The sequence below is a fragment of the Laccaria bicolor genome, genomic scaffold (assembly GCF_000143565.1).
Source record: "Laccaria bicolor S238N-H82 LACBIscaffold_2 genomic scaffold, whole genome shotgun sequence".
Classification (NCBI taxonomy): domain Eukaryota; kingdom Fungi; phylum Basidiomycota; class Agaricomycetes; order Agaricales; family Hydnangiaceae; genus Laccaria; species Laccaria bicolor.
Window position 1 is genome coordinate 700565 of NW_001889873.1, and position 23875 is coordinate 724439.

General features: G+C 46.4%; 8 protein-coding genes across 8 annotated transcripts; 4 read left to right on the top strand and 4 right to left on the bottom strand.

The window, feature by feature from the left end:
• Positions 1–481: 481 nt before the first annotated feature.
• On the top strand, positions 482–3605 carry LACBIDRAFT_319287 (uncharacterized protein; the record flags this gene model as incomplete). Its single annotated transcript, XM_001874467.1, has 10 exons — positions 482–589; positions 618–689; positions 745–835; positions 890–1070; positions 1136–1491; positions 1540–1706; positions 1755–1846; positions 1907–3062; positions 3159–3454; positions 3575–3605. 10 exons carry the CDS (start codon positions 482–484, stop codon positions 3603–3605), a joined length of 2550 nt encoding a protein of 849 aa, XP_001874502.1.
• A 1903-nt stretch (positions 3606–5508) lies between these two features.
• LACBIDRAFT_321633 (uncharacterized protein) lies at positions 5509–7002 on the top strand (the record flags this gene model as incomplete). The annotated part of the gene is made up of 1 exon (XM_001874468.1): positions 5509–7002. One exon carries the CDS (start codon positions 5509–5511, stop codon positions 7000–7002), a length of 1494 nt encoding a protein of 497 aa, XP_001874503.1.
• A 1261-nt stretch (positions 7003–8263) lies between these two features.
• LACBIDRAFT_169027 (uncharacterized protein) lies at positions 8264–8509 on the bottom strand (the record flags this gene model as incomplete). The annotated part of the gene is made up of 1 exon (XM_001875040.1): positions 8264–8509. A coding segment is annotated over one exon (246 nt), but the record flags the coding sequence as incomplete, so codon positions are not given.
• A 399-nt stretch (positions 8510–8908) lies between these two features.
• On the bottom strand, positions 8909–9854 carry LACBIDRAFT_305182 (uncharacterized protein). Its single transcript, XM_001875041.1, has 4 exons — positions 9680–9854; positions 9496–9555; positions 9352–9440; positions 8909–9287 (listed from the first exon to the last, which is right to left on the bottom strand). The coding sequence occupies exons 1-4, from the start codon at positions 9836–9838 to the stop codon at positions 9029–9031; spliced, it is 567 nt and encodes a 188-aa protein (XP_001875076.1). The 5' UTR covers positions 9839–9854; the 3' UTR covers positions 8909–9028.
• A 179-nt stretch (positions 9855–10033) lies between these two features.
• LACBIDRAFT_244510 (uncharacterized protein) lies at positions 10034–10785 on the top strand (the record flags this gene model as incomplete). The annotated part of the gene is made up of 2 exons (XM_001874469.1): positions 10034–10137; positions 10206–10785. The coding sequence occupies 2 exons, from the start codon at positions 10034–10036 to the stop codon at positions 10783–10785; spliced, it is 684 nt and encodes a 227-aa protein (XP_001874504.1).
• A 50-nt stretch (positions 10786–10835) lies between these two features.
• Positions 10836–12075, bottom strand: LACBIDRAFT_305185 (uncharacterized protein). Its single transcript, XM_001875042.1, has 4 exons — positions 11803–12075; positions 11550–11753; positions 11155–11486; positions 10836–11099 (listed from the first exon to the last, which is right to left on the bottom strand). The coding sequence occupies exons 1-3, from the start codon at positions 12061–12063 to the stop codon at positions 11373–11375; spliced, it is 579 nt and encodes a 192-aa protein (XP_001875077.1). The 5' UTR covers positions 12064–12075; the 3' UTR covers positions 10836–11099; positions 11155–11372.
• Positions 12076–12190: 115 nt separating this feature from the next.
• On the top strand, positions 12191–13573 carry LACBIDRAFT_305186 (uncharacterized protein; the record flags this gene model as incomplete). Its single annotated transcript, XM_001874470.1, has 3 exons — positions 12191–12496; positions 12609–12668; positions 12725–13573. 3 exons carry the CDS (start codon positions 12191–12193, stop codon positions 13571–13573), a joined length of 1215 nt encoding a protein of 404 aa, XP_001874505.1.
• Positions 13574–16149: 2576 nt separating this feature from the next.
• Positions 16150–17247, bottom strand: LACBIDRAFT_321638 (uncharacterized protein; the record flags this gene model as incomplete). Its single annotated transcript, XM_001875043.1, has 3 exons — positions 16150–17079; positions 17136–17198; positions 17245–17247. 3 exons carry the CDS (start codon positions 17245–17247, stop codon positions 16150–16152), a joined length of 996 nt encoding a protein of 331 aa, XP_001875078.1.
• Between the last annotated feature and the right edge of the window lie 6628 nt (positions 17248–23875).

Below are 23875 nucleotides of genomic sequence, written 5' to 3' on the forward strand. Positions count from 1 at the left end.
AAGTTGCCTCTGAGGGTGGGTCCATGGAGCTTATCAGAGAGTATTCATGTGGTTCTTTGCTGCCACAAGTTGATCGTCCCTTGGCCAGATTGAACGGGAGCTCCTAACGATCCTGTTTTGATGATCATTCGACGAATAGAAGGTTTGGTTCAGCCGCTGTCTCGCTTGATTGAAGTTGTCAGTCAGGTGTGCACCTTACGACAGCCAGTTTGAAGAGGCACACGAGGCTGGAATATGAGAGAAAGTGTTATAGAATTGGCGCTTGGACAAGTAACAGGTGAAGGACTCAGAAACTTGACCTAGTCAAAGAGTAAACTGGATTTGATTGGAATAAATTAGTTTGAACAGCGGGAACAAACAGAGACAAGCAGTATTTCCGCACCGCGAAGTCCACCAGGCCATTTATATCTGTTCTCTTTCTCTTCCCCTTCACACAATAAAGGACACCTCAGTTATCTGCCCTATTATATGAAAACATAAAATGACCAGTCGATTGAAGCGCAAGCTCGGAGAGTTGGGGATCGACACCACAAGCCGACAAGCAAACGAGAACTTTTGCCTTGTGCGCTTTCCAAGTCCAAGTCCTGATGTTTGCCATCTCCTGACCTTGTAAATAGATAGGAACTCCTTTGCCTCCCCTCGAGAAGTCCAAGGACACGGGCGAATTCGTTCCTCTTTGGAAGCAAGATGTCAGTAACTGGATGGCTGGGCTGCGAACCACCGTTGAAGTTTTGATTATTACAGGTCCGAGATGAGAAAGGTCGAAGACGTCTGCATGGTGCCTTTACAGGTGGATTCTCAGCTGGTTATTTCAACACAGTCGGATCGAAGGAAGGTGAGTCCCCGTTTTAACTGATCATCTAATTAGAGGTCACATCGTTTACGCCAGGATGGGCACCGGCTACCTTTGTCTCTTCGCGAACGGAAAGAGCAAAAAAGAAGGCGGCTCGACCAGAAGATTTCATGGACGAAGAAGACTTGCAGGATATCAAAGACAGCCGAAACCTTGTTGATACTACCGAGGAAATGGACCTCTCTGGTGGAACGAAGATGGAGGGTGTTGACGATGAGTCCGTGACACCCTGAGGCATTTTCTTTTTGATTTTCTCATACTCCCTATCAGTCCCATAACCAGTGCTTTGCAAGCCTCCCTTTTACCTGCCCCAAAGGACTCAGCTGGTGCACGGATATTAATGAGGATGGGCTGGCGATTGGGTCAAGGAATTGGTCCCCGAGTCTCACTTCGTCAGCGAAAGTTGCAGGACATGCAAGCAATCAAAGCAACGAGAGGGTCCAGAGGCTCGACCGACATTCTCGACATTCCGGATGATGACGAGGAAGCCAACAAACACACTTACGCGCCCCGAGATACGCCACTTATTTTGGTTGAGCGCAAAGACAATTCGCATGGTATTGGGTATACGCCTGGGATGGGATTGAACGAGAGCTTAGGCGCCAGTGCAAACACAAGCAAGGGTCCTCAATTAGCGTGTATGTGTCTCGCTTTTTTTGGCTCAACACTCTTATATAATTTTACAGCCGGGTTTGGACTTGGGGCTTTGAATGACGCCGACGAGGATGATTTAGACGTATACGACGGGATCAATGCCACCCGAAATCGTCACGCGTATGATCACATCGATGGCGAAGATGGTAACACCGTTACTCTGGGAAAGAAGGCTGACAAGTCCAAAAGCAATGATAATGTACGCCTTTAAAATTATTCTAGCTCCGTGCATCCTCATGTTTTCAAGAGGTCATCTTCCTCAGCCCAAACGTTTCGGGATGGACGGCCTGTGTTACCAGGATTTGCTCTTTTAAATGAACCTGTTGTTGAGGATAAATGGTCAGCTCTCGGCTTCTCGTTAACTACTATTCTGATGTGCAATTCCATTTGATTTGATAGGTTCCCATTACCTGATATTCCTCAAGGCTGGACTCCAAATCCACAACGTGTCTGGAGTGCTGATGCGAATGTGAACAAGGAAAACGTGGAGCAACCTAAACTACCATCTCAAAATGGACCCCTCCCACACGAAAAATGGAGGAGGTCCGGTATCACTGCAGATCAGGTAAATCATTTCCCTGACGCTCTCTCTCGCAGTAATTACTTATACGCGAAACAGCGAGGTTCTATGCTTGGGGAAGCACAGTCAAAAGCTACTCGTTCCGTTTTCGAATACTTGTCAGAGAAGGACCGAGAACGATTGAAAAATATTGCGGCTACAGGGAAGGCACAACCTTCAGTATCAGCCTCAACACCAGGTGCTTCTTCTTCCACGACTTCCACGACAATAACGATACCTCGCACCGAACCACATGTTGCCCAAGCCGCCTTACGTGGCTTCCAACCATTCACTTCTGACCCCACCAAACAAGCTCGCTATACTGCATACCTCCTTTCCCAAGTTCAGCAAGATTCATCTGCTCCGCAAATGAAGCCCGCCTCGGGGCAGCCTATTGACCAGTTCAACAAAGAACTCGAAGACTACGCCAAAGCCGCCCTGCTCTTCAAGCCCATCTCTGGTGCAATGGCAGGCCGATTCACTAGTGCTGCCATCATAGAGCACGGACCAAAAGTTCAGGAAGGCTTGCATACACCTTCACAAGAGGAGTTGGCGGAGAAGGAGCAGCAGGAAGCACAAATGGCAAGGGAGGCGGAGGAGAAGATAAGTCCGAAGGCGCATGCAGCGAAGATGGGAATGTACGGGCCACTCACGAGGGAGGTCGTTTCGTGGCAGCCTGCCAGGTTGCTTTGCAAACGATTCGGCGTGAAGGATCCTAACCCTCCACCAGATGTGGAGGCGACAGAACCTCCGAAGGCGGGTTCCAGTTCTTCATCGGCTACGTTTGCACAATCCTCCAACACACAGGCATCTGGGTCCGCAAAAGATGAAACTGTGCCCGCTCAGCAAGATAGAGGTCCGCGGAAGTTGGAGAACATTGGACTTGGGGAGGATGAGACTCAGGGGCAGGATACACTGACATATCAGCGGCCTGCAATGGATATTTTCAAAGCCATTTTTGCTAGCGATAGCGAGGATAGTGACGATGAAGATGAGGTGAAGGGAAAGGAGAACGAGAAGGGGGCTGACGAAAAAGAGACAGGCGCCGTGGTCCCTGAGCCAACCACAGCTCTGCCAAACACGAACGGGGAGGGGAGCGTCGCGTCCACGACGTTACCCGTGACAGACGACGGTCCGGTGGATATGAGCACGTTCAAGCCGACTTTCATCCCGCGGGAGGGCAAATCGGGGAAGGAGAGAGACGAGAGGTCAAAGGAGAAGAAGGAAAAGAAGAAGAAAGAGAAAAAAGGTGTCTTGGTATCGTTCGAGATGGATGAGAGTGGACCTGCGATCGTTCCGCAGAAACCGCCCAAAGACAAAGACCGACCAAAGAAAAAGAAGAGGAAGGAGAAGGAGAAAAGAGAGGATGAAAATGAGGATGAAGGGATGTGGGTCGAGAAACCGGCTCCAGAGGTAGTGAAAGAGCTGCAGGTTCCTCCGTTATCGTCATCGGTTCCCTCACTACCACCCTCCGATGGGAATAATACCTCACAAGAACATGTGCCCAGGGGTCGAAAGAGAGCCATAGACTTCATGTAATCATGTACTTTTTTTCAATGTTCCATTTGTAAAGCACATCGCAATTTTACCCTTCGCTCTCTTCCTCCTCCTCGACCTCCGCATCCTCCTCATCTTCGACTTCCTCCTCTCCGTCGACTTCCTCTCCTTCATCTTCCCATCCTGATCCAAACCCGCCTTCCTCGTCACTCTCAGCACCGCCCTCAGCCTCCTCGTCATCTTCCCTCTTCCGTTTCCCGTTCACCTGACCATCTACACCTAATACCTCACCATCGCCCACAGTCACACATGTCAGGCGAGTGCCCTTGGAGTCGTACTCGGCAACTGGTGCAATCTCAACCAATTTATCGGCATGACTTGGAACGTGAGCCAAGTCATATATGTGAATCTTGCCATCCGAGGATACCGTACAAATAATCGTCGTCGATGTTCGGCCTGACGAAGGCGGAAGGGCGATGTCTAGCGTTTGAAGGGCTTTCACGCTTCCGAGAGGTTAAGTAGGTACGTTAGAGTTGTTGGGATGGGAACCTACCGATTTGTATGTCCGACCATCTCTGCAATAATTTTGGGAGGGTTGTCTTTTGATATTTCGTAAACTGTTAGTTTTTTGTCCTCGGCCCCTGCCAGAAGGACCTCGCCGTCGCCGCTTATTCGTTTGCAGAACTTAAGGTCGTGTAGTCGGGAGGGGTGTTTGATTGTGTGTAAGAGATCCATATCCTAAATAAATTCTTTACGATGGGGTTGTGCGGATGCAAACTGTCAACATACCGTAGAATATACGTCAATCGTTGAGCCTGATTGAACGGCAAACAATGAACCGTCAACCGACCACCGAACAATCTCTCCCTCTGAGTAATAAAAAAAAAGATGCTGAGATGCGGGATTCGGAGCGACAAATAGCGCAACTCACCCTTCCCAAGTTTAGTACTCGCACAACCTTTACCGCGCATAAGGTCCCACATCCGCAAAGCTCGGTCTTTTCCTACACTTAGAGCAACTTTACCTGAAGGGTGTACGGCCACAGAATTAACGCGACCTTTGTGTCCCTTCAGCGTACGCAAAACAGCCCAATCTCTAGCTCGGAACAGGCATAATGTTCCATCCTCGGAAGCGGACAGAAGATGGGATCTTGAAGGGAAAGAAAGGTGCGTTATGGAACCTTCAAAAAATCGGTGAGCGAAGAATATTCCAAAAAAAAAAAAAGGGATGAGGACAAACCTTCGTGATGCATCAGCCCCCCAATTTCTTTCCTCCGTCTCAAATCCCAAACTTTTACAATCTCGTCGGCACTCCCTGACGCGAGCCATTTCCCTCCTTGTGGCGACGCAGCCACGGCTTTAATGCAGGACACATGTGCGGGGAATATAAAAATTGGTTTCAGGTGGAATTCCAGTTTCGATTCGTCGTCCTCGCTAGTGGTGACGCTGCCATCCAACCCGTAGAGAAGCTTCTCGTATGAGCCGGCAATAACTTTGAAGGTGGAGGGTAATGGATATTCCTCCTCTTCGCGAACATGATTTTTGATCGGTTTCGGTTTCGACGTAGCAGAAGTGTCAATTGCTTTCGCTTTGCCTTTGTCGGTGGACTTGGGTAACGATTGGCTGTAGGCAGTTGATTTGTGTGCGCGAGATGAGTCCTTTACTCTGTGCTTTGGAACCTTTGATGTAGTGTCGATTTTCGCCTTCTTGATAACTCTTTCCGTTGGTTTTGAATCGCGTTTCGCCATTTGGTGAAGTCGTCTGAGCAAACTGGTAGTAAAAAACTTGAGACTGTTATGGCTTGTGTGGTCGCTTTCGATGTGTCCAACCTCTCCCTTACGATCCTAACTTGCTCTTGAGTAGGGATGTGAGTAAAAATCGACGTTCGTTATGATTGCCAAAACATGATACATTTTAATGCTTCCAGCCCCTGCTACAAAGCAACCATGTCCACAAAACATGTCCGATCATTCGACGCACTTTCTTGCAAGCCTCTCTCCACTGTTGAAGTTCATCCCTCGCTTAGCGTCGTACCTCCTATTGAACGACTCCCGGTTGAAATCCTCGCGGAGATATTCATCCTTTGTATTTCTTACAGCGACCATCCACCATTAATCAGCAGATCGACGGAACCCCCGATATCTTTATGTTGTGTCTGCAAAAGATGGCAAAAGATTGCTAGCGAATTACCCAGGTTGTGGACCGCAGCTCTCGTCTGCACAGAGAGTATCAAACTGGAAGTGCTGAACGAGTTGCCCCAGTTGCTGTATAGCTGGTTTTCCCGCTCGAACCAGCTTCCGTTGTCTTTGAAATTCACTTCTGATGATTATAACGTGATGAACATGTTCACCGCCTGTGTTGCTCCATTTGCCTCTCGATTTTGCCACCTTGATGTCGATTTAAATAACTTCATCTGTTCGAGCCCCACGGACCTTCAATTATCCGCATCACAGCCAACACAAACGCAGCTTACTCATCCTGACAGATCGTGGTCTACCCTTCAATTTCTTCAATTAGAGTCTGCCATTATTCGGGGCAATATCGAGGTCCACAGTGACTTGGAAACCCCTCTGTTCTCTTTTGCTCCCCGCCTTCAGCGACTGCGCATGGACAACATTTCATTCATAGGAGGCACCCCGCTGCAGCTTGTTCTTCCGTGGAGTCAATTGACTCATCTCATCCTCGTCAACCTCCTCGAATCCCATTTGTGGCTGCAGCTATTTCCCATGTGCCCAGCACTTCAGCATGGTTTATTTGACGTCTTCGAGGACTTCGTGCCAACTCCATCGACCGCCGAACGTGCAACATTCCATCATCTCACCGATCTGACATTTGCGTTCAATGACCCAATAAATCCCAGCATTCTCGGTCATTTCGACTTTCCAGCACTTAAGACTCTGAGGCTTTCAAATGACAGCTTCATCAGTTCTGATGGGGGTGACTTGGACGATAGTATGTTCTGGACAGCCACCACACGCAGTCGACTTTATCAACAAGTTGCTCCGCTTGAGAGGCTTTCTCTTAATGGAAGTTGGCCCTTTGTTTGTATCTTTGAAGCTGCCACACATGTCGTTGAGCTGGATCTTGACGATTCTGTTGATGTATCTGAAGCAGTTCACTCGCCGCTGAGGCTGCGCCTTCCATATGGATATTCACTTCTACCGAACCTGAGAGTTCTCTCTATGAGTATTAATTTGGATTTTCAGATAGATGTGCTTGCCGACATCATCATTTCAAGAAGATCTGTTGATTGTGGAATCCGAATCGAGAAGCTCACATTATATCCATCTGGAATGCAAAAATATATGAAAAGGTTAACCGAGAAGCTTCAGCCACTCATCAACGACGGATTCATCGTGGAGATTTGCGATACGACTAGTCACTGGTGTAGGCAGCTCGATCCAACATGGCGTGAAGGTATTATCGAAATTGAGGGATGAAGGTGAGGTAAGAACCTTACATTGTGGAACATTGAGCCTAACCGTAACCCCTCCTGCGATCTCCATAGAATCATTTTGCCAACCACGGGGAAGGTTGTGGCTACCATCGGATGGCATTATGGGGGAGCGATCCTCAGGCTTTTGCTATGAAATGGCTGTAGACGGCGTTGCGCTGTTAGTCACCTCAGCCGCTGAATACCCTCGATTTGTTTCTGAGTAGTAGAAGGAATTGAAAAGCGTCAAACAACAAGACAAGTGGAGGATAAGTCGAGCGTGCATTCACCAAGTCTCTCTGCTGTTCCACTTGGCAGAGCACTGTGTTTCCCTCATGTTTCGTGTATTCTTTCACTTTTCGGCTTCTGGAGTGTCTACTCGTCATCCTCGCCCTCATCGCGAACCCTAGTACAGTCACGTCGAACAATCAAGGTGCGGGTGAAGTACTATGGGGATCACTATGCGCGGCGTTGACCTGGGGAAAGAGTGAAAGTTTTGAACATAAGGAACTGGGATAGGGAGGCATATAAACGCAACCAGCCGCTCGCGACAGATGGTAAGTCGAAACATCCGCTTACAATTACTTAGTACATGAAAAAAAAATACAACAAAAAGTTCTAGTTACTATGTTACATATCTTGCATCCGGATCCAGGGTATTGTCCTCAGTAGTAGAGCAACACACTGACCCAGAGAAGTGGCACTGAAATTGACGGCCCGTTAAAGATCGCCGGACTTTTAGAGTAGAAAGTAAACACTGACCTGAACGCTACTGTGAGCTCGACGGCATGTGGAACGGCAAAGAAGAGACAGGTCCTTGCCAACTTCGGAGTCGGGGCGTGCTCAACCAACTTCAACGCTGGCGAGTTGTTCTCTTTGTCTCTCCTGTGCGTCAAGCTCCATATATGTTTGCATGCTGTCCCGGTACTATATCTTTCAAGGCACTTCTTGACCGTACACCTTTGTCAAGGCGGCCTAATAATCCAACAAATGGCTCTCATAGTCTTTTTCGTCTGGCATTCCGGTGTCCAGCTCTCCCACCTACTCACTAATTTAGCAATCATAACCAACAGATGCGACAAGGCCTACCGCATCCTCTTCGATCCCACCTAGATACCAGGTGGTCAAATATTCGCCACCGTGGTTCAGACGTTTTCGACTTCCAGGACGCCAAAAGCCGAGGGTTATGAAGATGGGTTCATACCAAGGACCACGAGAACGCGGATCCATCGTAGGCGGTAGAGGGGCATGACAAGGACCAAAATGAGGGAAAAGATATGGCTCGTAGCCTGACTGAATTTCCAACATTGAGCGAGAGATACCACTCGAAACCTTGGTAGATCACATACCTCCTCGTAAGCCTCTCTCAACGCCGCCTGTTCGACACTTTCCCCTACATCTTTCCTACCCCTCGGGAAGAACCACTTCTTGTGGCGCGAGTCGTAGACAACGACGATCTTGTGCGTGTTTTCCTGTATGAGAACCATTCCTGCGCCGAGCATGAAGCTGTCGGAGCACCAGGCACTATCAGGTACGGCAGGTGTTGAGCCAGGTCCGAGTGGGATCCGAATCGTTTGTAGCGCAGGCGAGTTGTTAGCGGGCGGAGGTCCCGTCGTTCTCATGGAGTGCACTAGGCGAGTTACGGTGTTCATCCTGCGCCGTTGTGAAATAAGGAAAGGTGGAAACTAGGAAGTGTGCGCTTGTCGCCCCCGAGATATCGAATGGCACGCTTGTTGCACTCCGGTGTCCAGGTCTGGTTCACAAAGGAGGCTAAAGCTGTGCGGATCCAGGATTATGAAGACAGGAGAGTCTGTGGTGGATGATACCGATGAAAAACGTGGAGCGCAGATGCACATGGGTTCTATTTAGGAAAGATGTCAGAATCACTCATAACTCATCAATTTGTTGAATATCAGTCAGAGATTGGCAGTTTACACAGTGGTAAGTAAGTATCGTTAAAAGTCATCGTAAGGTCGTAAAATATCGTAGTTGGTCGTAAGTGTTTTCAAAAGATAGGGATAAATGCGTCCTTCTTACAAGCCCAGGCATCCCATGAAGAATGCGACGCCAATGATGGCCACTGTCCTTCCTAACGTCACGCTATCCCTCCTCTCGAGAAACCGAGCTGTCGACGAGGACGTCGACGTGGAGGTGGCGTGCGCACTTGCGTTATTGGTCGCCGTTACATTGCCGAGGAGTGTACTCTCAATCGCACAGATCTTCCTCACGCCGCTGACAACAGCTGGGAGATCAGGACTGATAATAACGTCGTCCTGGCCAGTCTTTACAAAGCTTGAACCATCCAAAAAGAATATTTAGGAAATCGTATTATTTCGACGGGTGGAGGAAAACGCACCAATCAACACATTGTGGGAAGACGGCTTGGAAAGTGTCGAGACAGGCGCACTTGATAACGCTGATGAAAGCACCAGGGTTGAAGATGACCTAGGTTGTATGTTGGGCGAGGATGGTGGTAAAGTTAAAAATAGCCATAACTTACCATTGAGAAATTGGCGAGAACTGGAGCTGCCTCAGCGCATGACTGGATACTAGGGTAATCCTGAAGTAATGATCAAACGTTAGCTGTTGATTGAATGCGATAGAGAGGATAGAAGGCTCCTCCAAGAAAAGATAACGAGTCCGATCAGGGGTTTCTGGGTAAAGGGCTGTGAGGAAATCATCACCTTTGCACAGATAGGACATGAAGCTGGGGTGTCAGGGAAGTACGGCTGGGTTCGACGTTCAAGAGTGAGCGAGTAATCAACGAGAGGTGCAGGTGATGAGAACGCGGAGAGAGACAGGCTGATGAATAGGACGAAGAACGTGAGGAAGCGGAGCATCATAATTTAAGAGATAGTTAGGGTATCGCGGGAGGATGTATGGCTGCAGCCTGCTGTCGTACTCGACGATGAGCACACCAGGGGGGAGGCTGGTGGATTGGTAGAAGGGGTGGATGCCAAGACATCAAAGCTGGGGAAAGGTACCGAGCTAAAAGATAAGATAAATTTTATTGTGAAGATCTTTTGATCTTCGCTATCATGGCTACCTCATCCTCCATCTCCAGCTACCAATCTGACCTCATTGAACATGCCATGTCCGTAGAAGCTCTAAAATTTGGGTCGTTTACCCTCAAATCCGGGCGGTGCGTCAACGCGTTCACAGCTCGACGCACCGGCCAATGAATTCATGATCACACCGTTATCCCTCCAGTATCTCGCCATACTTCTTCAACGCAGGGCTTTTATCAACAGGACCAATCCTCGCCACCCTCTCAACAGCCTACGCCACCACCATCTCCAACGCCCTTTCATCCAAATCCATCCCACCTTTCGACGTCCTCTTCGGACCAGCATACAAAGGCATCCCATTCGCATCTACCACCGCACTCGCACTCTACACACAACACAACATCTCCGTGGGATTCGCATATGACAGGAAAGAAGCCAAGGATCACGGCGAGGGGGGAAAGATGGTTGGTGTTTCGGTAAAAGGGAAGAAAGTCGTCATCCTAGATGATGTGATGACCTCTGGAAAAGCTGTACGCGCAGCCATCGAGACGGTCGAGCAGCACGGTGGAGAAGTGGTGGGCGTGGTTCAGGCGTTGGACAGAGAGGAAGTTGGTCAGGATGGGGTCAGTAGCACTGTACAAGAACTTGAGGGTCTCATTGGAGAGGGAAGGGTTTTCTCCATCTTAAAGATGCGAGACTTGATGGTGTGGCTGGAGAAGAACGGTATGAAAGGGGAGTTGGAGAGTATGCAACAGTATTGGGACAAGTATGGTTTGAAGTAAAGCAATCCTATTTTTGAATCAAATGGACCACGAGCATGGTGTGAAACTCACGAAGAAAGGAAAAATTCAACACATGTATGTAACAAAGAGCATATCTAAAATATTTAATAACTATGAGGTCCTTACTACACTAAGCCTACGGAGGTGGAGGGGGTGGTTGCTGATTCTCCGCTGCCCCGTCAGGACCAGGCTGAGCAGGTGCAGCAGATCCTGCAGAGGATCCTGACGCCGCATAATACTGGCCATACTGTTGCTGCTGCTGCGCAGCCCATTCCTTAAACTGTGGGGAATTCACGTCGTACCCATAAGCAGCCCTGAATTACAAGTAATCAGCACATTCCCAATTGACAGAGTGACATTCGAACTCACCAATACATAGCGATAGCATCATGACTGGATTGATCAGTCCCAGGTGGGGGAGGACCGCCTACCGGTTGTGGTGGCATCCCGCCAGGGGGTGGTGGGGGTTGCTCGCCCGGCGGTGGTGGAGGTGGTGCGCTTCCTGGAGGCGGTGCGTATGCCTAAAACAACATGAGCGAAACAATGGTAGTTAGTCTCACAAACCAATTCTCCGATTCGAATCGCGTTCAAAAAAAGTGATAGGTCACGAATGATCCTTGAGGCCCTACGACCTTGGCTCGGACATTGAAGTTTCGAATTGTCTCTAGGCCGACTGGTAGTTTCTCTTCGGGCCATTTACGCTTCAAGGTTATACAAGATTAGTCGCAGGAGCCTAAGAGAAAGAGACAAGAAAAGGTTCTCACCTTCATCAATGACTTCTTATCCTCTACCAACGACCCAAGGTCTATAGACATCAGCTCGTCAATCTTGTCCAATGCTTTCTGGAGTATCTCGGGGGTGGCAGCGGCGACATGTAGATAGAGAGGTGGATCTTTCTCTGTCGCCTTACTACGATCAGGATACCATACTCCTTTGGTGCTCACCGAAGCCCCAGTTTCTTCGTGGATCTGATATATTGATCAGTCGTCAGGTAACTTTGGAAAGAATTGTCCTCACCTCTGTTTGCGTGGATCCTCTAGTCAACATATATCGATTCCTAACGTCGTTTATATCGATATCCTTTGAATAAGCTTCGTTCAAGCCACCCAAGGCACCATCAGCGAATTGAGCTGCAATTTTGGCGGCGATGGCAGCTGCGGCTGCAGCAGCTTCTGCGGCAGTTTTGCCGTTCACGATTGGCGCCGACGTTGAAGGTGGTTGCTCTTCGGTCGTAGAAGCAGCAGCGGCTGGCGCTGGTTGGTCCCATTTAGACGACATCCTTTGGGTATGTTTCCGGAGATGATGAAGGTGAGACGCAAGTCTTTGTTTGGCAACCACCGTCTATCCAAACCAATCCGACGCGTGTCGACCACTTGAACCTCCTCCACGCACTGGAGAGTCCTCCATGTCGACCTCCACGTTCAAACGACACCGAACATCCTCCCTTTCATCTTCCTCGTCGTCATCTCCGTCCTCACCGAACCACCACACTTCCAAGGCATCGCGCATAATCGTCGATTCTCAACTCTCGCCACACAGTTCGTCAACACAGCGCCCTCTTTTATGCTCCCTACCACCGACGTGCAACCACCGCCCAACACACATCGCTAATACCAAAGAGCTAGAATCTCATTATGCCAAATACCATGCCCATGTGTGTGAACTTGCAGGTTGTGGATGCGTGTTTCCCGATGCGCGCTTGCTTGAGCTGGTGTGTAATCTGCCTCAATATTCTATTCATTGTGTTCGCTCAATGTCTCTTTTTTTTTTTTTTGCCTTTTTACATTTTATGCTCTATTTTGGATCTGCTGTATCACGTTCAGCACCAGACAGAATGTCACGATCCACTAGCGGCAGTACGGAAGGAGCGTGGGGAGAAGATTGTGAGTCTCTCTCTTTCTACCCAAAATAAATACTCATGCTATCTTCACCTCGATAGTTCGCTTGCCACCTTGCTGCGTGCCCGCGCCTTTTCCTTACGCCCAAAGCTCGTCGTCTTCATCTAATTCAGGCCCATTCTTACCCAAAAGAATACTTTTTTGCTGTCACCAACAAAGGTGTAGGTGGTCTCCTCAAGAAATGGGGTGAAGGTGTTAGTATGATTCGGAAGGAGTGGAAACCCAGAGGGAAATCAGGAGAGAGTACGGCTGTGCCGACTGCACCAGATGTTGATATGGACACGCACCGAATGGAGACAGACGAGCACGACAGTGACGAAGATGAAAACGAAGATGAAGATGATGAGGACGACGAACAAGAGTCAGACGGACAAGATGATCATGATAATAGCGCGGAAAGGCCAATGTCTACCGATCTTGACCCAGACGCTACTCCGCGCATGGGAACACGAGGCACCGCTTCCCACCTCCCCAGCGTATCCCCGCCGTCCTCCTCTCCCCAATCAGCGGACACGCCTCTGGTCGACGGGCTCACGGATTCACTCAACGCGCTAACACTGGTACCATCGTCAGTGCGCTTTGGAAGAGGGGGTAAGAAAGGCGGATTTGGCCCAGCACGGGGTGGTCATTACGGTCCTGGAAGAGGTGGAGGTGGAGGTGAGCCCGTACCTGGACGAGGGGGTGCTGGTGCACGAGGTGTGGGTGTGGGTGGTAGAGGCTTAGGTTGGGCTGGGGGCAGGGGAAGGGCGGGAGTGCAAGTTCCCTTTACGCCCCATTTGCAGAATGTTTCTGGCAGAGGCAACGTGCCCAGAGGACGCGGGATTGTGAGAGGTACGGTGCTGCCCTCGCGGGCGAGAGGTCGAGGTGTTGTTCAAGCTGGTGCTGTTTGATTGTTCGAGAATGGCAGGAGAAGAGCAAGCAATTGTAAATGTATTGGAAGCATTATATCCTTGATGGAATTGTAGCACCTTCAGAGCCGCCTCGTTTGCGGTTGGTTGATCATTTGTACATATACGATACTACATTTTTTGAAGTTGGCGAATGTATGGTCAGAGAGGACGTTATACTGGAAGATAAGATAATGTTCGTCGCCTCACTGACATTAATATTGACATCATCCCCAGACTCTAAATTAGTCTCCCCCGAGCCGACGAGACGGACATCGGAGGGTTCCGTCTCAAAACATGCAGCCTGAATGACGGTAAGTATGGCCAGGACTAGCCGGGGAAAGTGGGGAAAGGCTAGTCATGGAGACGTTAGTGAGTTGGGATGGGTCCACTGGCGTACCAATAATGTCCGTAACCAGACCAGTAGTGTCCGTGACTGGACCAGTAGCTGCGACAGCGGACGGACGAGTACGAAGATTGTAGTGAGCCATGGAAAACAAGTGGTGTTCGTGGACCGTAGGAGTAGCCGGTTGATCAGACCAGTAGTGCTAGTGATCCACAGGGGTCGACGAGCGAAGCGAGTTTTTAAAGTGGTCGAGTTGAGATACGAGGTTCAGTCAAAAATATGTGGTGATAGTGTATGTAAATGCACGATTAGACTTGGTTACGGAGCTCTGAATGCAGAGCAACAGATGTAGCTAAGGTAGACGACAACCATACACAACCAACCCTCTGTGACGTGACATAACACTCCTTTTTTGGCAAACAGAAATGAGAAAAGTCGAAGAAAAGGCCATAACAATTCTGTGCATAAATTTAGGGATAATCGACGACCATAGAACTATTAGAATTAGTGCTCTAAAGATATATACAAATTTATAAAGTAGGAGAATGAAAATTGGGGGAGGAGATACAAAAATACTATGGTAGGTTCCTGAAGCTCAGATTGACCGTCAAAAGCCTTCGTCGCATCAAAGTTTCGATCCAAAATTGACTATAATGAATTCCTAAAGGATTCATATCTTGCGGGGGTTGTTGTTCTCTGATATTTGTTAGTTAAGGCGCGTCCTTGAGTAATTGAACACCCAATCCCCTCATTCTCCTTTGCAGTTTTAGCTTTTTGTTGTTTTATCACCTCTATGTAAGTTCTATGCTCTGGACTGGAGGTAATTGCTTTGCTTAGGCATGGTTCTGGCCTAATGAAGAGGATTTGCGCGTGTGCCTTCAAATTGACGCGTCGTGAAGTATTTTTGTTTCTTTTTCCTCAAATTTCGTTTTACCGCTTTAATTTTTTTTGTGCTCCATGAAATCTGCATTCGGCTCAGTTCTATGGTTTCCGATTAGCTGCGATTCGTGTTCAAAATATTCTAGGACATTATCTGTGTAATTGAGGCTTAAAATGGAAATGTCACGCTGTGCACGTGACGTTGGAAGGATATGGTTGTCGTCTACCTTACCTATCACGTTCAGAAAACTACTGAGATTACAGCCATGTGCGGAACATAGGGCGCGGCATGATTTTTTTTTTTCGCCAAATAAACAAAGGGATTTATGTAGTTGTAAAGTATTGTCTATGTAGCACGCTCAAAAGTCATCCATTCAGCTTGAAATTAGATCCATTCGACGCCGATTTCAAATCTGCGCACGTCGATGTGCCCATGTTCCATCGACCGCAAGAAATAACCACTGTATTGTCGGAAACGATCATCTGCGACGTTCGATACACAGCATCCACAACTCAACGTTCCCCCTCCGCCCGTTGCGTCTTTTGGGCAGCTCAGACCTTCAGGTCAAGTTTCCGGAGGAGGGGGAATTATTGTGAGTTTATTGGTGCTTTGTCCTGCTTGATCAATGTTTCCGGAAGGCCGGACGTGGCCTGTCCCAATCATGCCCTGCAACCTGTGACATGATTTCAGTGGATTGAAGGGGGCGGCAGCTTGACGAATGTATATAAAGGTCAACGGGCAGACAGGGCGGACGAGAATTGAGGCTGGAGGCTGCCACGTCAATGTCGTTCTTGCAGTTTTGTCATGTACATAATTACACATTCATTCTCTCCTCGCAGAGGAAATTTTTATACCCTCAGATGCAGATTCAAAATTTGCATCGAATGGTTTTCTTTTCAAGCTGAATGGATGACTTTTGAGCGTGCTACATAGACAATACTTTACAACTACATAAATCCCTTTGTTTATTTGGCGAAAAAAAAATTCATGCCGCGCCCTATGTTCCGCACATGGCTGTAATAGGAGAACTACCGAAAACTATTCAAGTCAGCTCCTCCTGAAGTTTTCCAAAGTTCTGACATCCAGCAATTATCGTTGCTAGCCCGCCCCGCACTATGAGTGATATGTAACCATATGCATCAAATCCACTACAACTGACAACGAAAAGAGAGGAACGACATTTACGCCGAGTGATTGATAATGAAAGTGACTGAGCATATTTGAAACCGGATTCCGGAACGTAGGGCATTGGAGTACATAGAGGAAGTTTGGGCGATGTGTGATGCACATTAGAATGTACGCCGGTATTTGATGAGGGGTACTGAACAAAACTTACCGCTACGGGTTGCAAGGTTAGGTTGGGATACGGATAGTCCAAAAATTGTTGCAGTCGTGCTCTTGGAGAAGGTAGTCATAGGGCATCATGAAATATCCACCGTCACCCCACGTAGCACCCCAAGAACGTTGAACTATGAAGTGGCACTTGAAGTCATCGTACCCGACCGCCATGACCGCAAGGCCGGTCGGCGAGAACTCACCCTCGGACCCGAGAATCGTCACCAAGTCCGTGTCCTCGGTCGTTTGCCCGAGAAGCCTGAATCCAAACACAAACGGGTACCCTTCATCGAGACAGGCGCGCAGGAGCTTGAGATCGCGCTCAATCCTCATGTACTGAATAGCCTTGCGTTTGAGAGCGTTCCCGTAGGCCGGGGCAGGGGGCTTTGTAGCGGCCCGCGCACCATCAACGAAGATGCCGGTGCTCTTATCGTAAACGCCACATGGCTCATATGGCCAGTCCTCCTCAGAGCACACACCGGTGACCGCGATGCTCTTTAACCCGTCGCGCAAACGAGCTCCGCTGTTTAGCCTGACCCGGTCACTTGATAACATCTCGCGTTCATTGTACCAAATGAAGAGTCTGGAGGGGATGAAGGAATCAGAACCATCTTGTTTGTGTTTCTTGAGCACCATGGCGAAAGCAGAAGCAATCGCATTGGCAGTACAGCTTCCAATAGTGCCTTGGTCGAAGACCGGGCCAAAATAAGGGCTGGTGCGTAGATCAACGAGGGGTTCCAAAGCGTTTTCTGCAGAAGGGACATAAGGGAGGTCGCGGTCATCAAGGGTATCAGGTATCCAACCAGCGGGAGGGATGCCAATGTCGTCGTCGTCTTCGTCGGCGTGATTGGTGGAAGGGTCATCGGGTGTTGACACAGCTCCACGGGAATGTAATATCCAACCAGCGGGACTCCGGGGAGGGATCTCAAAATCACTCTCGAAGCTCAACTTCAAGAAGGGTTTAACGGATATGTTTGAAAAGTGACCAGTGACATATTGCTCACCATCCATTCTTCTTCTGAATCATCGGGACTTTGTCTGCTGTCGGAGAGATCAATATTGTGATGCTATTATATTTGAGCGTAACATCAACATTGTTGTGTTTGCACTTACCATCGCTGATACAAGGGTTCCATGAGAAGGTTTAGGTTTATATAGCATCGGATAACGATCGTTTTCGACTGTGATCCGGCCGTCAATGATCTCATAGGGTGCCCAAATACGGTGATTTGATGTTAGGGGGACGGCCTGAAGCCGGCCCGGTTATCATGGTTGTGGGAGTATAAAAGGAAAGAGAGAAAAATTCCCAAAAAGGAAAGAGAAAAAGAGAAAAAGGAGGGATTTCCTGACTTATAGTAACCTTTCTCTTGGTAAAAATTCCAGAAAATTACCACAAAATACATACTTACAGTGGCCACCAACATGTGAGCATGACATTAATTGTTATACCACTTTTTCATGATACTTCTGATGGCAAAGAATCAAAGTATGTACATAGATTTGGTAGCATTCTCAACCCTCAAAAGAAATTCACAAGAATAAAAGGGGTGTCTGCTATCCTTTCCTTCATATTGTTTTGAACCACATGAACCACAGGAATTTGTGCACTGATCCTTGTTAATTCAACCTCCACATCCTTTTTTTTCACACTTCCAACATTTCCTTGCTGCATGTTTTATACTATGGACTGTCACAGAGGATTCAGAGATAAATTTTGAAATTAAAATTTCTCAATAGGTTGACCTTCATCTGGTTTGATTTCAAAGAACTTAAATGGATATATACAATTTATCTGTGGATTGTAATAGTTTTATATCTGTGACACTTTAGCTCAAATTTCCCACTCATTTTTAAAGATGATATTAGTACACTTGTAACACATTACACTCTAGAGAAATGTAACATCTCTGGTATACCATAAAAAAAAGATCTCATCTGAAGGCACATGATTGCTTTCAAAATTTTGATTTTGGCAAGTGGATCAGGTGTTATTAATCCTGTGTAGATTTTTTATTTTTCTGTTGGGTATCCAGCATGTGTGTCTACCCTGAGTTATTATTCTCACCAGGCAATACACTTGGTCCTGCAACTCAAATATTTTCAGGTGGAAAAGGCATATTATAGAGCATTGCTTGGTTTTGATCAGTGTAATGGCTGGTAATTATTTGCTTTCCTGATGATGAGGGCTGGGCCACTGGTAGAGTTTATTGCAATATGTTTGTGAAGCTCAGGGTTTGAATTTGAGAGCTTTAACTCCTTTGCATTGAGATCTAGTCTCTGCCAGATTACATGTGTGCAGTTACTTTAGATGTTCCCCAAGCTGAAATTACAGTTGATAAATGATATTTTTGATTATCACAGGAAATGATGCTGCACACAATTGTGGGAGGGGAAGATGTTAAAAATGTTGAAAATTCAAAGTACAGGACAAGACAGGGGCATGGGAACTATATACCATACATGGCAGCATCTGAATACAGAAATCATAGCAGCTGCTAATGTTTCCATTCTCGGAATTATTTTGGTAGCAGCTGCTACTACCCACAGCCATGGGAACTCCGCCCTGAGGCCACCTCTGCAAAAGCTTGGCAAAAGCATAGAAAGGAGGGTGTCACCCAGGCTCCTGAATGGAATAGAATTGTGTCTTTCACAGCTGTTTGCAGTTGTGGATTGTTAAATTTTGTGTTTGCTTCTGTTGTACCTGTTACCCTCACGTTTTTTTGTCACCCATAAGGTTACCGATTTTGCGAGGAGAAAGGCATTTCTCCTCATCCCAGATGATTATGTTTGTGTGCATTTCATCAAAGACTTGAGGTGCCATGGGCAAAGGTTAGAGTGAGATCGGAGGCCAGTTCACTCAAGATCCCTCAGATGTGACAAAAAAACCCTGAGGGCAACAGAAGCAAACACGAAATTTGAGTTTAAACAATGTTTACTCAAGTCCAATAGAGCTGGCCAAAGCCTGAGTTACACATGCACACCAAATCCCCGTGTCTACTGACACCATACCCAGAGCTGCAGCTCTCTTGCCTGCAGGCATTCATCCCAGTATCCACACTTGGATACGTGCTTCATAATCCATGCTTGGATCTTGACTTATATTTAGATTTGTTCTACCAGCTGAGGAGTGAGATGAAACTCCCCCTTTCTATAGGGCTCTCATTTCAATACCTCACTCCCTCAGCTAGGTACGAATTTTTTTTCTTTTCTAGGGCTATCATTGCAATAGCTCACTGCATTTGATAGTTGAACTACTCTCTGCATTTTTTGTCAATACAATACTGTGTATCATCATACCTAAATTTATCTCCTATGAGTGAGGGTAGTGTTTGGAAGTTAGGTTAGTTAACTGGAAAATAACTGAGACTGGACCGGACCTAACTGCAAAATTAACCTGACTGCAGTTAAGGTTAGTCCATTTCAAAAGTAAAATAACCAGTTAATATGCAGTTAACTAACTGTTAAAAAACTGGTTATAACTGGTTATAACTGACCCTGATATACCCCTTCAAAACACACCTAAGAACATGAAAAACACTTAAAATTTGACTGGGTTATTGAAAATATCAGCCAAAATAGTAGATTTTCTAGAATATTATCATAACATTGTCAATTCTTCACCAACCGTATCGTTCTTGGGCTTGTTTTAAAGCTACGATGCATGGCAATAATGTTTACTGCAAGGGATATGAGAAATATATGCCATTTTAATCGATTATATATTTTTTTGGTCCTAACTGGTTAGTAACTGCAACTAACTGGTTTTGGTCAGTTATCTTCAGTCCAGTTAGGTTATTTTGGGTCTGGGAATGAACCCTAACCAGTCCCAGTCTCAGTTAGAGCCCCTGGGCACCCAATAACCTAACCTAACCAGACTTTCAAATACTAAGTGAGGGACATGCAATCTACTTCGTGTCTGCACAACCAACCAACAAATCATCTGACACTACTGGCTTGAATGGAGGGGAATGTGGGGGAGAACAACCCTTGCAGCCAGTCAGAGATACTGAAATTACTCCACTGATTGAAGGCCAACAGTCAGAATCTATTGCTGTTGGAATGAATGACCCCAACTGTCAATTGACCTTGGCTGAGCCAGATGATCCAAGTGGGGGAGCTGACCTGATCAATGACAAGTCCAACCTTGAACAAGAGTCTATCAACCTCATGGACAACATTGTTGAAGACTTCAGATGCAAGGAGATCTCGAAACTCAAAGCCTTATTGAAAATTATCGCTGTCCTAGACTCTAACAAATCTAAATCTGATGAAATTAAAGATACAGCATTCGAATCTTATTTGGGCACCCTTGGTGAAATTGAAGCCCTTGCTGCTTCAGTAATTAAGTGAGGAGAACATGTCTAGCAGGGGTTGCAGTCAACCAGCAAACCTTGGGACAGACCCACAAACCTCGGAGATGAATGATGCAACATGGATATTGATGAACTCATATCACAAATCAGTCACAAATCTCAGAGAGGAAAAAGGCCTTCAGCAGGGGAGTTTATCAATCCCTGCGATGACATTGATGACAACCACTTGGACCATGGTGATGCACAATCAAACAAAAAACAAAGGGTTTTCGAGTCTGAGATGCCCTGGTTCTCTTGAGAAGAAGAGGAATGGCGCACTGGAAACAAAGATTGCAAGGAATTGTGAAGGCTCCTCACCTTGTTTGCCAGAGATTACAAAGCAATCAAACAGTGGATTCAAAACTCCAGGACTGCACCTCTCAGTTTCCCCAGTTCTGAGTGGGATAACATCATATGAGGACAAGCCATCAACCTTGATGCCGTGCTCTCCTCTCTGCACCATGTATCTGCTCCTAAAGAGAACATTGGACACTGTAATACCTCAGTGCATGTAGAGACTTCGTGTGTGTGAAGTCTCATAGTACCATAGTAACTTGTTGTAGTGTAGTGTCGATGAATAGAGTGATTGGAGAGAACATGACTATTGAGGTCGCGCTCACCTCCTAGGGTTGCCTAGAAGTCCTAGGTAGACCCTTGTTAACCCAGAGGAAGGGCTCTCATATCCTGTGGAGGAGGGAGCATTGTACAGGGTGCTCACCCTCACTACTAGCTGCCATTTACATCATGTAAAACCTGGCATGTACCACAGAAGTTGCCATGAATGAAATGAAATAAATTTTCATTCCAAGTCATTCTCATTCATTGCCATGGACAATGAAATATTTTTTGTTTCATTTCATTTCATTTCGATTTTTTCTTCATTTCTACTGACAAGAATGAAATTTATTTTGTTTCATTCATTCCTGGTGAATGTTTTATTTTTTATTTCATTCCACTGTGGCAACTGTTTCATTCTTTGTTTCATTTCATTCATTCCTGGCAACTGTTTCATTTTTTTTTTTTTCATTCATTGCTGTAGAATTTTCATTTCATTCTTTTCAGGCAGTTATTTCATCTTTGTTTCATTCTTTCAGGTAACAATTTCAATGTTTTAATACACACCTAAATAAGGAAATGATATACAATTATGCCTGATGTGTGTTGTGCCCTACTGCAGTGGCATGGGGGGTCATATGGGGGTACTTTTGGATTTGAGGCTCAAATACATAACAAGATAGGCATGCTGTTGCCAATTAAGGCACTGAAATATTTTGCATCAATTACATAATCATTTTCCCAGCTCTAACAATGAAATAGGCACCTGAGAAGAATGAAATAAAAATGAATGACTGCCCTAGTAAGAATGAAGCAAAGAATGAAACAGTTGCCATGGTGGAATGAAATAAAAAAAATGAAACAGTTGCCAGGAATGAATGAAGCAAAGAATGAAACAGTTGCCATGGTGGAATGAAATAAAAAAATGAAACAGTCGCCAGGAATGAATGAAACAGAATAAATTATCAAGAATGAAACAGGTGCCATGAATGAATGAAAATTCCAGTACTTCTCAGTACCTCACAGAGTCCTGCAGGACTGAGAGGATTCCTGGGAATTCCTGGGGATTCCTGAGGATTTCTGCAGGACTACACTATAATTTTGGTAATTTTGAGTTGGAGTTGACATTTTGTCAAGTTCCCAGCAATCCTTTAGAGTGTAATTCAGGGTCCATCCCAAAAAGGAAATCTTGTATAGTTTGACTAAAAAGTGAAAAGAAAACAAGATAAAGATGATATGTGTCAGGGTCCATGGAAGGGGATGTTGGTCACAAGACCAATTACCAAAAATGGTTAAAACCAAAGTTGTAGCCCTGTACTGTAGCTTCCCAAATCTGTTTGAATTATGTTCTGAAGTGCTCCTGTTGTGAAGATATGAGGTAAAGGAATTATAAAAGTGTTGTGTTTTTTTTTTTTTTTTTTTTTTTTTTTGTGTTTTTCTCCATGAAAACAAAACCAAATAACATGATTTCAGTATATTTAGAAAGCTAAAAGAAAGGGCTACAATTATTGTATCATGGGAAAAATGACCAAAAAAGGAAGGTGCATGTCCTCAAAGGGAAACTGACACTGACAGACTACAAAAGTCAGACTCAGACTACAAAGTTTACTAATAGACTACAAAAAACTACAAAAGTTGGACTTAGATTACAAAGTTTAGTGATAGAGCTACAGACTTTGACTACAATTCTGATTATTCTCATATTTTAATGCTTTTTCATTTTGTACAGTCAAATCTTCTATGTTTGAAAATGCACACTGGACCCTGACAACAGCACACCAATGTTGTCAGCAACAGTTACTCTGATAGCCTTACCTTCTATATTTGGAGATGTGCTTTGGATTCTGAAAATAGCACCTGACATTGTCATCAGTAATGACTATTTTTATTACTACTTTTCACTTAAAAGTGCCCATTTCTATATTTGGAAGTCTACCCTGGACCCTGAAATCAATCACATGCTCATCAGTTATGTTAATTATCATTTGGATCAATCCTGGGACTAGTCCTGTCTGAAAATCCTCAGGACTGTCTCCAGTCCTCAGGACTACACCCCCACAGGACTCATAATTGGGCTGGCACACCAGCCAAATTAGAGTCCTGAGATCCACAAAAATCCTCAGGAATCCTGAGGAATCCTGCAGGAATCTGTGGGGGACAATAAAGACCTTGAAAATTCATTTTATTTCATTCATGGCAGCTAAGCAGGAATTCCTATGGTACAGCTCAGGAGTACATGATGTAAGTGGTAGCTACCAGTCCTCAACCACCATCCATCAGACAACCCCCCATCGCACAGCCAAGATGGACAATGACCAACCCACAATGATGGACAACAACCAACACACCACCACCATCAGCACACATAACAAAGACAGACAATGCGACGGCGGCCACAACGGCCACCAGCATGACCACCACAACTACCAGCATGACAACGAGCTTGCATGACCATGACAACCACCAGCACCAGCATGACAACCACGAACACAAGCACGACAATGACCAGCACAACTGCCACAAGCATGATGGCAACAATGACCAGGGACGAGCATGATGACAACCGGGATGAGCATGACAACCAACACCCAGAGATAGCAATGACCCCCCACTCACAGACAGCGACAATTCCCCAATGACATGGCAACGCCACATCACCACTCCCAGCCACTGAATGAGCACCTGACTGTCAATGGTGCATGGAGATGATGACGTGCCACATTGTCCCAATGGTGACAACGCAAGCCATCATTACCATCCACAAGATGGAGGTAAGTAGCACCCTCCCCTCCCCCTTTCCTTTGTTAACACCATTTCCAGGGGGCCACATCGGCATG